The sequence below is a fragment of the Lodderomyces beijingensis genome (genome assembly GCF_963989305.1).
Source record: "Lodderomyces beijingensis strain CBS 14171 genome assembly, chromosome: 1".
NCBI lineage: Eukaryota > Fungi > Ascomycota > Pichiomycetes > Serinales > Debaryomycetaceae > Lodderomyces > Lodderomyces beijingensis.
Genome location: NC_089970.1, coordinates 2,527,484 through 2,542,344, shown reverse-complemented (window position 1 = coordinate 2,542,344; position 14,861 = coordinate 2,527,484). Strand labels below are relative to the sequence as shown.

General features: G+C 44.7%; 4 protein-coding genes across 4 annotated transcripts; 2 read left to right on the top strand and 2 right to left on the bottom strand. All coding sequences in view use genetic code 12, as the record gives it.

The window, feature by feature from the left end:
* Window positions 1-175: 175 nt before the first annotated feature.
* Window positions 176-5,278, bottom strand: LODBEIA_P10410 (uncharacterized protein; the record flags this gene model as incomplete). The annotated part of the gene is made up of 1 exon (XM_066970886.1): window positions 176-5,278. One exon carries the CDS (start codon window positions 5,276-5,278, stop codon window positions 176-178), a length of 5,103 nt encoding a protein of 1,700 aa, XP_066827979.1.
* A 1,273-nt stretch (window positions 5,279-6,551) lies between these two features.
* On the top strand, window positions 6,552-8,567 carry LODBEIA_P10400 (uncharacterized protein; the record flags this gene model as incomplete). Its single annotated transcript, XM_066970885.1, has 1 exon — window positions 6,552-8,567. The coding sequence occupies one exon, from the start codon at window positions 6,552-6,554 to the stop codon at window positions 8,565-8,567; it is 2,016 nt and encodes a 671-aa protein (XP_066827978.1).
* Window positions 8,568-8,937: 370 nt separating this feature from the next.
* LODBEIA_P10390 (uncharacterized protein) lies at window positions 8,938-10,149 on the top strand (the record flags this gene model as incomplete). The annotated part of the gene is made up of 1 exon (XM_066970883.1): window positions 8,938-10,149. The coding sequence occupies one exon, from the start codon at window positions 8,938-8,940 to the stop codon at window positions 10,147-10,149; it is 1,212 nt and encodes a 403-aa protein (XP_066827977.1).
* Window positions 10,150-10,218: 69 nt separating this feature from the next.
* On the bottom strand, window positions 10,219-14,685 carry LODBEIA_P10380 (uncharacterized protein; the record flags this gene model as incomplete). Its single annotated transcript, XM_066970882.1, has 1 exon — window positions 10,219-14,685. The coding sequence occupies one exon, from the start codon at window positions 14,683-14,685 to the stop codon at window positions 10,219-10,221; it is 4,467 nt and encodes a 1,488-aa protein (XP_066827976.1).
* Between the last annotated feature and the right edge of the window lie 176 nt (window positions 14,686-14,861).

Genomic DNA, 14,861 nt, shown 5'->3' with positions numbered 1-14,861 from the left:
ACGTGACATAAAATTGAATAGGCTACTTTGCAAACCTTAGCATGGATATATATACATGCAATAAACTCTCATTCTTTGCTTTGGGGGGGTGGAAGGGGAGAAGGGGTTTTGACTGCTTCCGAACTTCGAGATTTGTTCAGCCGTTTAGCTATCTCTACGGTTTACTTCCGCAGCGTTAATCTGGAAGTAAAGCCAGATCTCCTCCTTCGTCTTCTTCTCCTGCCTCCTTTCTAAGATGATGCAACATTGCCTCAGCACGCAGTACGCCAGAATTACTTTGAATAGCCAGTGCATCCGCAGTCCTCTTTCTTGCCGTTAACCTTCTTTTCAAAGTATTCACGCTCTCGTACTCCTTCATCTCGCGCGTGTCCAAGTTTGCAGTTTTCGTCAATTCTTCCCCTGTCAGCACTCGTGTTGGAGCTTGTGGTTCCTTCCTCTTTGTCCTGTGCCTTTTGAACGCATCCGACCTCAATTTTTCCAACAACAAGTCAATCACCGCAGAGGACTCATCGAGGGAGTCCGCGATGTTTTTGTCGAGATCCTCCGAGTTTAAACTGTCCTTGGACGAGTTTGGTTTGCTCATGAGCTTCTCTTCAATCTTCTTTTTCCGATTTTCATAAACCTTCTGCTCTTCTTCCAACTGGATGTTCTCCACGTGTGCCTTTTTGAACTCCGCCACAAAGGTCATAATCTTTAAAAAAAAGGAGTCCTTGCCCCCTCCTGCATCGGGGTTTTCGCCAAAAAAGACCATTAACGAGTTGAATTCCAGCATTGTTTCTTTCAAGTGGGATTGCAACGCACAGCTTTTGCTTTGCGCCTTCTTCATGGGGGAGTCAACAACAGCAAGGATACGGTCGCTCGCGTGCAAGTCATTGGGTCGGCTGAGCTTGCCCTTTTCAATCGCGTCGGTGATGATCTTTACCGACTTTGTCATCTCATTGCAGTCTGCCTCCAATTGCTCCAACGAGATGTTTTGGACTTCGTTGAGACTGCTCAATTCATCCACAAAGGAACTGTACTCGGGGAAAGTTTGCCGCACAATCTTCTCCAAGTGGTGCAAAAAGCTCAAGGAGTTGACTTCATCCTTCATAAACTTTAGTCTCTGCAAGGTGTCGAGCTTGAACCCTGACGCTTGCTTCGAATGCTCATTCATAAAATTCCCAATAAGCTTGATGATCCCGAGCACCTTTCGCAAATTCTCGCAGCTTTTCAAATGCTCGACACACTGGTCTATGCTTTTCAACGCCAGCTGAAGATCGTGCTCATCCTTCTCAAATGTTTGAATGAAAAGTAGAGCTTTCGATCTTGCCTTCCAATAGTGCCGGAGATTGATGCATAGCTCCAAAAATATTCGATCGGCTCGCTCCAATTCATTAGGATCCTTCTTGGGCTTTTCTGTGCTTCTTGGATCAGAAGCATATGGCAAGAACCTCTTTGCTAAGCTATCGCTAATCTCATTGAGCTGCTCAGAGTTGAAAAACTCAATGACACTAGAGTTTTCCATCACCTCGGGCGAACATTTCAAAACCTTGAGCACAAATTTTTCTTCCGAGTCGCCTGCAAACATGTGTAGATTGATGCCAAATTGCTGCGCGAGGTCACGGGATAAAATGCTCACTTTTGGCACCGCTTCTTTCACGTCTCTTTGTATACTATTATTGTTAGCATTCAAATCAGATCTCTTTTTGATAGTGGAAACGCTGGCTGCAAAGATTCTTTCCACTTCGTCGTAGATGCCATTTTCAAGAAGCTTTTCCGTTAGCAGCTCCTCTTCAATGTCCACCCAAAAAGTATTTTCAACGTCATTGATTTTGTTCCAATGTATCTGTTTCATCCTGGCCTTTGGCCTTATACAAGACATCAGCTCCACCGCGGGTGATTCGATAACCGCTGCTGCCTTTTGCGATGCGGGACGAGTCAGGCCGCTGTTAGGGAGTGGGAAAGAAGGTGGTAGAGGCGGAGCTACTGGAGTGCCGTGTGACGATGACGGTAATGGTAACAGTAACGGTAACGGAAACGGCGGGGGTAACGGCGGTGGTAAAGGAACTGACGACGGCGTGGACAATGAAGGTGGCAACGGTGGTGGTGGTGGAGGTATTGGTGCTGGTGGTGCCGGTGCTGGTGCTGGTGCTGGTGGTGCTGCTGGTGCTGCTGGTGCTGGTGCTGGTGCTGGTGGAGCCTTCAAGGTTGTATCCAACTTAAGGGGCAACGGAGGGGCTGCTGGTGGCGCTGGTCCAATTACGGATGTGGCTTTTGAATTAGTCATCAATATCGAAGGCGGTGGTATGCGTGGTAATATTACCGAATGGGCATTCAAAGTTAAATTATTGTTATCACTAGCAAGGGCCGACTGATCAGAGAACGACAGGTGCACAGGAGGTGCAAGCAGCGGAGTTGGATAAATTCCACTTGTTGTACTGTTTGCGGCGTGGGTGAGTAACGGTGGTGGTAAATCCGGGTTCAATGTCCGACTCGACAGGTGATATGAATCGATGCTAAACTGACTGAGCGTCCGCTCCGGAGTTTGGTTCTGTGACAAAAATGGTCGCCCTTCTGGATAAGAACCAACCAAAAGAGTTGAATCTTCCACTGGGATCGTTGCATCATGTCGTTGAGTATGACTTTTAAAAGTTGTCAGTAGAATAGAATGAGCAGCCTGCTGCTCAAGGGATAGTGTGCTTGTAGAATGACTATTTGAAAACGGTGGACCTGCGAGAATATTGTCGCGTGCGGTTGATGCCGCTTCCGCTTCTGCTCCTGCTCTACCTTTTGAAGAACACGAGTGCGAGAAAGCTTCAAAAGAGTTTCCACTTTGGAAAGTTCCTCTGCCTTGGTCACTTGAAGGGGCCGAGGCGAGTTTGGCAAATAGTCCGGGAGGGGTTGACAGTCGCTTTATTGAACTGGCCTGCGAATCATTCAACTTGGCGTAGCTCGCGTTGGCATAAACAGGCAAGGACTCATTTGACGGGACATTTGCCAAAACACCTCGCTTCCCGATAGCAGACTCTTGTTGAGCTCGAGTGTCGTTTGCATCTTCAAACAGATGATATATTCCTCTATTGCGAGCCATTTTATTCTTTTCTTGTTCCAACCCTTTAATTTGCCTCTGCAATAGCGAGATTTGCTTACTTTGCTGGGCTATCGTTTCGGTTTGCAGTGCATTTTCGGGCGCCAGTTCCTTCGATGTTGTTGTTGTTGTTGTTGTTGTTGCTGCTGCTGCCGCTGCCGCTGCCGCTGCTGCTTTTGCTGCTGTTACACTTTCCTTCAATGCTTTTTTAAGTGATCGGTTTGCTTCCTTGAGCCTCTGCAATTCTTTGCGTTGATCACGCATCTCTGCAATGGCATTGCGCGCAACCATTTCCGAAGCCAACCCGTCTATCAACCGTTGAATAGTCATACTCGAAATTTGGTCTGGTATTGTTGTCTTGCCAACGGTGTTGCTTAGTTGGTCCAACAAACAGTCAACTAGAAGCGTTGCTTGGCCCATGTTGCCGCTGCTGGAGTTTGATGGCGACGATTTTTCCAAGCGCACCAACTTTGACAAGACACTTTGTATTTTGGTGCTCAAATCTTGTCGTTTTTCAAGAGTATCCACTTTGGTGGTGGTGGTCGACGAACCTCGTGCACCAGTCCTTGACTTGCTTGACTTGCCCGCATTGCTTGCATTGCCTGCATTGCTTGAATAGCTTGGATTGTTTTGATTGCTTGGATTGAGTTTGATATTCTCTTGTGCCGCTTCGAAACCACCCGAATGAGTGCTATTTGACTTTCGTGGACTGCTTCTTAAAATGACCTTTGCATCTTCAGGGATACGACTTTTGGTTTCTTCAACTTCAACCTCAACCTCCTTGTAACCTTCATGATAATGATGATGATGATTATGACGATGATGATGATCAGCAAAGCTCGACGATTCTTCAGAGCAGGTTTCAATACTGCAACCTCGCGTTTCCGATTGCGAATCCGATTCCAATTTTTCCTTCTTTTCTGCAAGCAAAAGCTCCCGATCATCAGCGGCATAACTATTATATCTTTCGAGCTGGCCTCGTATTCGGTCGTTATCAAACAGTTTGATTTTATCGAAAATGCGTAGAATGTTGGCATCGTTGAGCTCTAGTCGAACAGACATGCGTCGTTTCACCGAGCCGGCCAATTCCACAATGCAGTTGATGAGAACCAAGGTGATTATTATATAGTTCTTTAAATGAGCAAAAGCCTTGCCCCGGGAGGTTTGTGGAAGAGTTGCTTCAAAACTAGCGAGCCAAGCTTGAAATCGCAGGCTTATCATCAGTACATTTTGCAAATTTCGAAACTGAGTCAAAATGACATGGTAAACCTCGTCCGGTCGGTCAATCATGAGTGTAATCAACACTTCAGTAACAATTGTTCTTGTCACAATTTTCGGCGACATGATTGAGTAGACAAGCGCATTGATGAGGATAGTTTTATTTTTCAAAATGTCAGTGGCATTGGCGTCTACAACTTCATTTACTTCAATTCCTTCTTCTTCTTGTCGTTCTTCTTCTTCCCCCTCGTGCTTATAGTCAATGATGTATTTGAGACATTGTACCAAGAGATATTCTTTATCAAACTCTTCGTTCGACTTGATGCTTTTTTTGCTTATTTTCGATAAAATAACGGCCAATGCAGTTTCTCCCTGGGACAAGAGAAATTTCTGTCTCCAATCCAGATACTTGTCGTCACTAGCCACTTCATTATTGAGTCTCTTTTCGAGTTTTTTCAAATCTTTCAAAGTCAATTTTCCCGCCAAAATGCGCGAGACAAACCATTCTGGAGTGCCTTCTTTTGGCGTTTTTTCGATATTGCTCATTGAAAAATGGGATTTTTTGGAGTCGATGGAGAATATCGATTCCAGCTTCTCCAGTTCCTGGTTGCTGGAAGCATTTTTTTCCAACTGAGGAAGAGAGCTTGGCAAAAAGATATCCGTGCTGTTATTGTTTGCCATGATATAAGTATGCATTTGTGAGGGGTATTTCAAGTGAGTTTGTAGGAACAAACGGTCCAAGTCGAAATTACTGTTGGTTTCATTTTCCCGTAGTATAAGTTCCCATTTTCTTTCATAGGATTGGTTTCTCAACGTATAGACCGCCTCATCTGAAAAAGCTCGCACCGACAACAACTTTTCGAATAAAAGGTCGACAGTTTGGTGATCTGGCACCTTGCCTCTGATTATCGAAGTGAGATTGAAGTTTGAAATCGGTTCTTTTGGCACATACGCCGTTGTTACATGCAAAGAATTGGAATTGGTTTTCACCATTAAGCAAATGGACTGAAACTCCCAAAAAAAAAAAAATAAAAATTAAAAATAAAAAAGAATGTAAACTTCGTGGTGGTGGGAATTGGCGAGATCCTTTTGGTTAAAGAAACTGAGTTCGTTTGAAAGTTAGGAGGCGGGTTGGTATAGTATTAGGCTTGTGTTGAGGTGTGAAACCGAAATCATTCATGCAGTTCAACGGACGAAACCAGGTGGCAAAAGCTGTTGCAAAAAGAGCTCGAAAGCTGAAGTCTGAAAGCTGAAACTGAAAGCTGAAAGCTAAAGTCTGAAAGCTGAAGTCTGAAAGCTGAAACCCGAAAGCTGAAGTCTGAAGGCTAAAGTCTGAAGGCTAAAGTCTGAAAGCTGAAAGGTGGACAACTCTACACTTCCCAAGGCGACTGACGGCTAGAAAACTCCCACAGTAACAAAAAAAAAACACGTCACGTTGTGGTTGTAGTCAAGTTGATCTTCTTGTTTTTTTTTTTTTTTGCTTCAACTCTTTGGAAAGCCTGCTTCTGTCCAACAGTGCAAGTCTAGCGGCCGTGTGTAGGTGTGTGTACTGGCACTAGGCGGGTACTGTTCCTACTGTTGTTGCTGCTGTTTGTTGTAGATAAGACCACAGCCCTTTCATGGTCTCTTGTGCTGCTGTCGCCTGTATTTATTTGATCTGCCGCTCTCTCTCGAAGCCCCTCGCTAGGTTCTACAAAGGTAAACAAGAAGATAAAAGGTGTGTTGATAGCTGCGACCGAAATTATCACAGGACAATTTTAGGGATAGTACTACTGAGACCAAGACTAAGACTGAGACTAAGACAAAGACTGAGACGGAGAGTACGAGAAAACCACTTCTCTCTATACTCCTCTTTCTTGCAAGAAGCAGAGTCTTATTCTAGATATCCTTTCATCGTGTGCCTCGCTGGTCAAGTGGCTTTTTGCTCCTTCTGCCCTTTCCTAACCCTCCTTCTTTGGGCGTTTGGTGACATTTGGTAGCGCCGACTAGCCGTTGCTCCCTCTTTTTCGCTCTCGCTCGGCGCTACCAAATGTACATCCACCATCACCTCTTGGTGACATTTGGTAGCATAGGCTAGCTGTCGCGCTTTCCTGGCGCTACCAAGTGTCCCCTCCGTTTTTTATTCAGTGGGCCCAACAGACGCGTCTTTTTTGGCTGCCAACATGGCAGCCAAATTACCCATCCCCCCCTCTCATTTCACCACACGGTCCACGGGGTTGAACAGCTGTTGTCAGGTGTCAAGGTTTCAATCAAAAAGGAAAGGAAGATGGCTAGGAAGGAGACTGCAAGGGCAAAAGGGCAGGCGAGCATAGAACGGTTCTTTTCAAATCCAAATCGATTGCGGAGCTTTGAAATACCGCCACCGATCATCAAGAAAAGTACAGCTAAGCTAGACAGGCAAGGGTCTTTTCTCAGCACAGCCACCGATGACGACAATGCTGGCTTTGAAGACGAAGACGACATGGCCAATTCCTCTGTAGACACCAGCATCGAAATGCTGAACTTCAAAAGCATAGCGTTGAATCGAGTCTTGCTGCTGCTGCTGCTGCTGCTGCTGCATAGAAGGGGCCAAATACTGCCCGCAATTTTGCAGGAAAAAAAAAATTCATCTCGTCTGATCAATGTCTCAACGTTGAATGACAAGAGCCCTTCACAGCTAAACGAAGCTAGAAGTGCATCTTTCGCCAAAAGAACCGCCAGCGACTTTTTAGAGAATGCCGACTTTGACGGTCTAGCAAGGAAACTACAAAGAACACAAGAAAAGCAGCAAACGGTAGATGCTGCTTCGACACATCTTAGTCAAGATACCTATCTAAGTGACGAACAGCTCGATGTGATAGACGCTGCGGTCAACCGCAAGCTAAACATCTTCTACACGGGAAGTGCCGGTACTGGAAAGTCGGTTGTTCTTCGAGAATTGGTCAAGCAGTTCAAAATGAAATATAGAGACAACGTTGGTGTCACTGCCCCAACTGGAATGGCCGCGTGCAATATCCAAGGACAAACCATTTTCAAATTCTTGGAAATCGCCATGGGTAACCAGCCTGTAGATGTATTGGTAAAGAGAATAGAACTGGTGAGTCAAAAGTTAAGAAAATGGCAGCAGTTGCAAGTATTGATCATCGATGAGATATCCATGATTAGTGGCGACCTATTTGACAAGTTGGAAGAAGTGGCGAGACGTGTGCGTCGCAACAATAAGCCATTTGGTGGGATTCAAATAGTTTGCTCGGGCGATTTTTTCCAATTGCCACCGGTGGGCAAGGCAAATGTCAAGCCAAAGTTGTGTTTTCAAGCCAACGCCTGGATCAAGGTAATTGAAAAAACCATTGTGCTCAAACAAGTTTTCAGACAAAAGGGCGACACTGAACTAATTGATATGTTGAATGCCTTGAGATTGGGCGAGTTGACCACCACCATTGTAAACAAGTTTAAAAGCTTGAGCAGAAGTGTTGAATACACCGATGGCATCGAACCAACGGAACTATATCCTCGTAAAGACGACGTGGCTAGATCAAATAACCGCCGAATGCAACGGTTACCGGGGGAGACTGTCCATTTCAAAGCTATAGACTATGCTGCAAACGAAAATTATAGAGATCAATTCAACCAGTTAATGTGCGAGGAGGAGTTGAGTTTAAAGGAAGGAGCCCAGGTGATGAACATTAAAAACATAGATGACGAGTTGGTGAATGGATCGTTGGGAACCGTTTTATTTTTCACTACCCAAGGGTTATTTTTCAAGATTTTGAGTCTCTACGATGAATTGGACGTTGACGATGCGCAAATGTTGGGCGAGTTGCGGCTATTGCGCAAGAAGATTGGGCACACTGATGAATGGAGCGAACTGGATTTGAAAATCATTGAAAAGATCCCCGATAGCAGGAAACCGAAATTCGAGGCTCTAGTTCAGATTGCGATACAGGAAACAACGGAGAAGCTACTTCCCGTGGTGAATTTCAATTTCAATGGCAGATACGAAGCCAAACTTGTTCAGCGGCAAGATTTCCCCATCGATGTTTCACTGAGAAGCGGCGCTGAGAAGCCCTACCGAGAGCAATTGCCGTTGATATTGGCCTGGGCAATGTCGATCCATAAATCGCAGGGCCAAACCTTGCCGCGCGTGAAGATTGACTTGGCGAGAATATTCGAGTTTGGTCAAGCCTACGTCGCTTTATCGCGAGCTGTCAGTAAGGACCATTTGGAAGTGAAGGGATTCAGCGCAGATAAGGTCAAAACTTCCCAAGATGTAATTGATTTCTACAAGAAAATCACCAGTTGAGATGTTCGTTGAGAACATCTCTCCTTCTCGCCCTTCAGGAACCATAGCTGACACTTTTCAAGTAATGCATTATTCATTTACAAACATCTCTAATCCCGCTACTTTTAACAATCTCAGACTATCCTTCACTCAACCATTCAGAATCTTTGAGGTTGGTATTTCGAACTCTGAAGGTATGCCGTTGTGCTCTTTTTTTTGTTTTTGAGGGTTCTCCTTCCACCAAAGTGACAATTTTAAATCACCCGAAATCCGGAGAGAATCAATCGATACTACGGCGCGGCTTCTTGACCTCCAAGAGACATATGTAAAAACTCCGCTACTCTCCCATCGGAAGCACCGCAACTTCACTAGCAACAGCAACAGCAACAGCATGAGCATGAGCATGAGCAATCCACTGGAGCCGTCGAAAAAGATATTTGACCTGTCAGACCTCGCTATTTTCGAAAAGACCATTGCATTTCACAATTTACAACAATCGCTACAAGAAATTGTGCTCTTGGTCCAAGGCAAGGAAGTTCCGCCAAACACACTCGATATATCCCTCATAACACGAAGTAAGGACCCCAAATCACAGCATGAAATTCAGCAACCACCACCACCTCCTCCTTCTTCTCCTCCACCGTCATTACCCCTTCAACAACAAGCAGACACTAGCTCCCTTGATCAGCACCTGGGGCATCCCTCGCCCATAGTCGTCAAGATCCTCAGCATCCTCCACCGCTTAAACAAGCTAATCGACGAATGTCCACCAGTGCAAGGACCCACGCGATTCGGCAACGTCGCATTCCGAACATGGCACGAGAAAGCCCATCCAATAATCTCATCCTCCGTGTCGCAAATCCCCACATCGTCACCCGAGATCACCATCGAGACCAACTACTACCTCGCCAACGCATTCGGCTCCGCCATGCGATTAGACTACGGCACGGGACACGAACTCTCATTCTTTGCGTTTCTAGCCGGCTTAATGCGCTCAAACATCATCCACCCAACGGGGGAAGAGCTACTCATGATGTTTGCGCGATACTACGACTTGGCACGTCGATTAATCACGGTGTACAATTTAGAGCCCGCGGGTTCGCATGGTGTATGGGGCCTAGATGACCATTTCCACTTGATATACATCTTGGGTGCGTCGCAATTCTGCGATGATCCAACTGGACAAGTGCCGCTGGTGCGCACCGCGTTGAGCAGCCTGAATTTGACCATGTACAAGTCAAGTAATCTATACACTAATGCCGTGGCATTTATCTTCAAGTTGAAAAGCGGGCCTTTCCATGAACATAGTCCCGTGATCAGCGACATCCACGCGAATGTGTTGCTGTGGAAGAAAGTGAGACAGGGGTTGATGAAGATGTACATGGTTGAGGTGTTTGGCAAGTTTCCTGTGATTCAACATTTTTGGTTTGGCCAGGTCTTGTATCCTTGGAGAGACGCGCGCACTAAGGAACCGTTGCCTGTGCATCAACGGGATGAAGTTGATTCTGGTGATGTTAAAAGGAGCTCAAAGCCAATGCCGTCAACGAGAGCACCTTGGGCGAACGCAAGTGTACGAGATTCGACATTTACGCAGCGGAGATGAAAACGCTCTACTTGATACGTACATATATATGATTGTGTGTGTAAGTTTGTGTCTGTGCGTACGAGTGTGCTAGTTTCTATACTTGAAATTGAATGCGGTACGGCAAAGTGGACATGTGGAGTTTCCAGAACTTTTAAACCACTTGTACAAGCAAGCAGCGTGGAATTTATTGTTGCACGTTTGGCATGTCTTGGAAGGCAAGGACAAGTCCTGATGCAAGATGGAGTAACAGATGGCACATTCTTCAAATCCTGAAAAATTCAAGTTGATATTCTTGCAAAATAGCTCGATTGCATCAATGATTGATCCATTGGAAAGCGAGATTATCTTTTGCGACGCCAATAGCCATGCTTTCCATTTGTTCTCCTTCACTCCAACTCTCGCTGGTCCTTCAATCACCACGTTTTCCAAAGGGTATAGTCTAGGAACCTTGATAACCATTTCGAGTTTCTGCTCGTCGACAATGTAGGTGGTCTTGATCTCGTTCGAAACGCGATTCACCTTGATCGACAAGTTGTCTTCTTTTCCTTGGATCTTGCCCTTGTCATTTTCTACTTCTTCCAAAATGGCCTTGATCAATGTCGGGGACAAGTATTTGGTGGTGATTCTTTCCACCTTCATTTGCAACTGCTTGTCTCTAATCTCGCGATACCACATCTGGACTTGGAATCCACAATATTGGAGGCATCGGAAATATATAAATAATGCAAGCAATTTGAAATCTGTCGCCAATTGCTCAAACTCCTGTGCACTGGAAACATTGTCTGCAATCAGATCAACCGACAACGTCGACAAGAATTGTTGGTTCATTTCCACGTGATCAAATACATAGTACAAAAAGGTTTGCAAGTTTTTGGTTGAGACCAATTCGTTCAAATAGTCGTTCCTAATGGTGACCGTCACGTCTTTAAAAAAGATGGCAATCAAAAACCAGGTCAATAAATAGCGTAGTATGTCGATATCATCGTCAACTTTAAACTCGCTGGCTATATCTGTTAATAGAGGAGGCATGGTGGCCTTTTTCCCTTCTTCTTTGGAAAGTGCAAACTCGATAACAAACTCTTGCTTGTTGTGTTCGAGAATCTGGGAAAGGTAAAAAGCGCTGAGTCGTAATGCAGTTTCCGACCTTGTATTTGCCAATATCTTGAACAAGGCATTTTCATACGGAAGTAGCTCCGGGATGGAGAATTTGGACTCGAGCATTGCTCTTTCGAGAACTTGTTCAACCAACAGAAGCACCTGGGTGTCGAAGTGTTGGAAATTCACAAAAAATTCAAGTAGCTTCAGGTGGTCCTGTCTCGCAATTGGTGATTCAGACTTCAACATACTATGGTAAAACTTTAAAGTGTAGTACGCCAAATCCAACCTGTCGCCAGCCATCTCGAGGTTTTCGTCAATCAACCTGTCGGTCAATTCAAAATACGCATCGGGCAAACTCTGCTGCTGATTAGATGCAAGTGCTCCCAAAAATCTCACAACCTGGACTCTAATTGCAATGAACTCAACGTCATACGCGATGGAGGAATCAAACCAGTCGTTCATTTGGTTCAACACCATGCTCAACTTGATACCGGGGAACAAATCTGACTTTGACTCAAAGTTGAGAAATGGGAGGAGCATCGTTACCCATTTTAGCCCCTTTGAGAGGATATCCTCGTCCTTTTTAATAGCTAGCAATTCTGAAAATACATAATTCCTAATTCGGTCGAGTTTAGGAGACGCCAAAAAGTTGTTGATTCCCGTGATGAAAGCAATGAATTGTAGTGGCTGCTTGCTGAGTTGCTGGTAGTTGACATTTATATTATTTTCAAAAGATGATTCTGAAGTCGTTTCACAAGCCAGCTCGACCAATTTAGCTAGACAACGGGCAGCATAAAACGCAAAAAGGTCATCGCCACGGCTCTGAAAGAAAATTGATTCGCGGTCATCAGTGCTAGTCAATGACTCGGCAATTTTTTCCAAAGTGGTGGTAGTAGTTGATGATGATGATGATGACGATGATGGTTCAGTTGTCTGATTGCTGATAATGTCAAACAAAACTGCCTCATCTGCACCACTCAACTTTTGAGTGAAAAGAAAGTCAGACACATACTCGCAAGCCGTGGAAACCAAAGCTTGCCAATTTGCTTCATCTGTGTTTTTCTTCTTCTTCAGCAACAGCACTATGAACTTTGCCAAGACGACTCCTTCGACTTTGAAAGAACCAGTGCCTGGAGAAACCAAATAAACCGCCAGCGCTAAGGAATTGGAAATTGCAATCTCAAACGGGTTCAACTGGTTGATGATGGATTTGAGTGAGTCCCGAAGAAGGTCATAAGGGATTGGTCCTTCTTTGACCAAATCAACGAGCCCATCAAGGTTTGTGTGCAATGTGCATGAGCTCAAATATTGAAGCATTGACTGCTCGTAGATTTCCTTGTCGTGAGTTCTCAATGAGATCAAAAAGCGTTTCAGCGTGTCCACGTTTTGCCACGCCAGGGCAATCACCTTCTCTATGCCCAAATTTGCAACCGCGTCAATCTTTTGAAGCCTCGTGACGCTGTCAATAAAAGCACCATGATTGTTTGCACTGAGATTCGAAATCATATTTTGCATGATTGCTCCGTCGCCCGCTTTGAGGATTTTTTCAATTTGCTCAGCATCAACGTCACCGGATGAAGTGTCACAAACATAAGCGTATATCTGCGGGTAAGAGTCTTTGTCAATTTCAATGTCCAATCTTTTTATAAATGTATCTATCATCGATGGCTGGTTGAGTTCAAGGTTTGCAAATGACTCGTTTATAAGTTTTTTTGCAGTTTCGTCGTTGTCCTTAAGCAAAGCCTTTTTCTTGATTTTCCGTAACAATAGCACCGAGTTTCCTGAGGGATCTTGGCCAACCACTTGCGGTAATCTTGATATAAACATTTCAACTTTGGACGGCAACGCCGTTGCAAAGTCGAGGTAGACGCTTATGACCTTTGTCACCGGCGGAATGCCAATCCTTTCTCCATCTTCACCTTTGTCTTCATCTTCGTATTCTTGAATGACAAAGGATACAATATTCTTGATGGAAGAGCTGAAGCCGAGAGCTTGTAGAAATTCAAAGTAGGCGGTGATTTTCTTTTCATCGCAAGTCGACAACTTACTTTCAACCTGTTTTTCCAAAACCGTTGCAGCACCTTTTAACTGTTCAAGGCTTCGACTTTCTTTCAAGACATTGAGGAATTTCTCCTTGTTTGTTTGAATTCGATAGGTTGAATAACCCTGCATGGCCGTTTCGAGTATTTCGTTGAAAAGCAGTTGGTTCTTGACGTCAAACAATTCTGTTGTTTGCATCACCGCGTCAAAACAAGCAGGCTTAAACGCTTCCCGAACCCGCTTAAACTGGGCCAATAAAGTGTTGACGTAAAACTCAAGCAGCTCGGAGTCCGAAAAATCAACCACGTCGATATTGTGTGTTTTGATGATGGATAGTAGCAGTGTCACCAACTCGTAATAGCTCAACTCCAGATCGCATGCACCTAGCTGCACGTATTCGCAGAGCTTTTTCGCAGCCTTGCTTGAGTAGTTCCACAAGTTTTTTTTATATCCGTTTCGACATCCAAAAGATGTAAGTTCAACAAGTGCTTTCCAAAAGGGCCATACAACCGAGGAGTAAATGATTGGCTGCACTTTGTCACTAAACTTCACCTTGAGGATGGATTTGGAAACGAGTTTGTACAAGGCCTCCTGTTTGGCGACATTCTCCGGCATTGCTGGGTTATTTCTGTTCTCCGAAAACAATGCCAAAACTAGCGTCAATATGGAGCGGAACAAGTTGAGATTCATTGTCTCGCCCTTGAGACACGAGTTGAGCTTACTCCAGATTGTCTCCAGTAGCAAGATCTTCTCGATAAGCCCTGGTGATGCATCCTCATTGATCACTTTTAAAAGTAAAGCTATAGAATTGGACAAGACCCTGTCGTATTTGAGCTGGATCTCGGACTCGTTGGTATACCTTGGGTCCGTTAATGTTTCCGGCTGCTCCACGACAATCACGCTGCCCACCAAGTTCAAGATCGGATCTTGAAACAAGTGCCAAGCTTTCTCGAGCTTCGCCAGATCGCCCTGAAAGTTTTCCAAAAGCGAATTGTATGCGCTCGACGACACCGTCTTGTCTGAGTCGTACACACCCATTAGCCATGTGGGCATTGAGCTTTTCAAATACTTGCTGAATCCTTTGCCTCCCAAGTTTTTCAAAAAAGAGCCCTGTATCTGATGAGCTAAAGCCCGTACAACTTTTGCGTTATCGATGGCGAGTTTAGGGTATAGTTTGATCCAGCAGATGACTGAGTTTTCGTCCAAGCTCTCACTGCTCTCCTTGAGTTTAGCCAATAAGTCATTTAGCGATTTTTCTTTAGTTTTCGGGTCTTTCTTGGTCAAGGATTTGAAAATGACTGCCAAATCTGAATTGGCAATAGTGGAAATGTCAGGTGGATAGGTGAAATAGTTTAAAGACGAGTCGAGTCCGTTGTAGCCCAAATTTCCCGTAAATTCTGCATCGTCCCCAGACATTATAAAGCAAGCTAACTTGGGCTGGGTTTAATGGATAGCAAATAAAAAAAAAAGGTTGGATCCAGGTGGACTGTATGTTTTATTTTTCACTATTTTAAACGCCGCCAAACTGTATCGATGGTGAGCCCTTTTTTTTTACCAGGGCTACCACCAATTTTCGTATATTCATTGCAGCA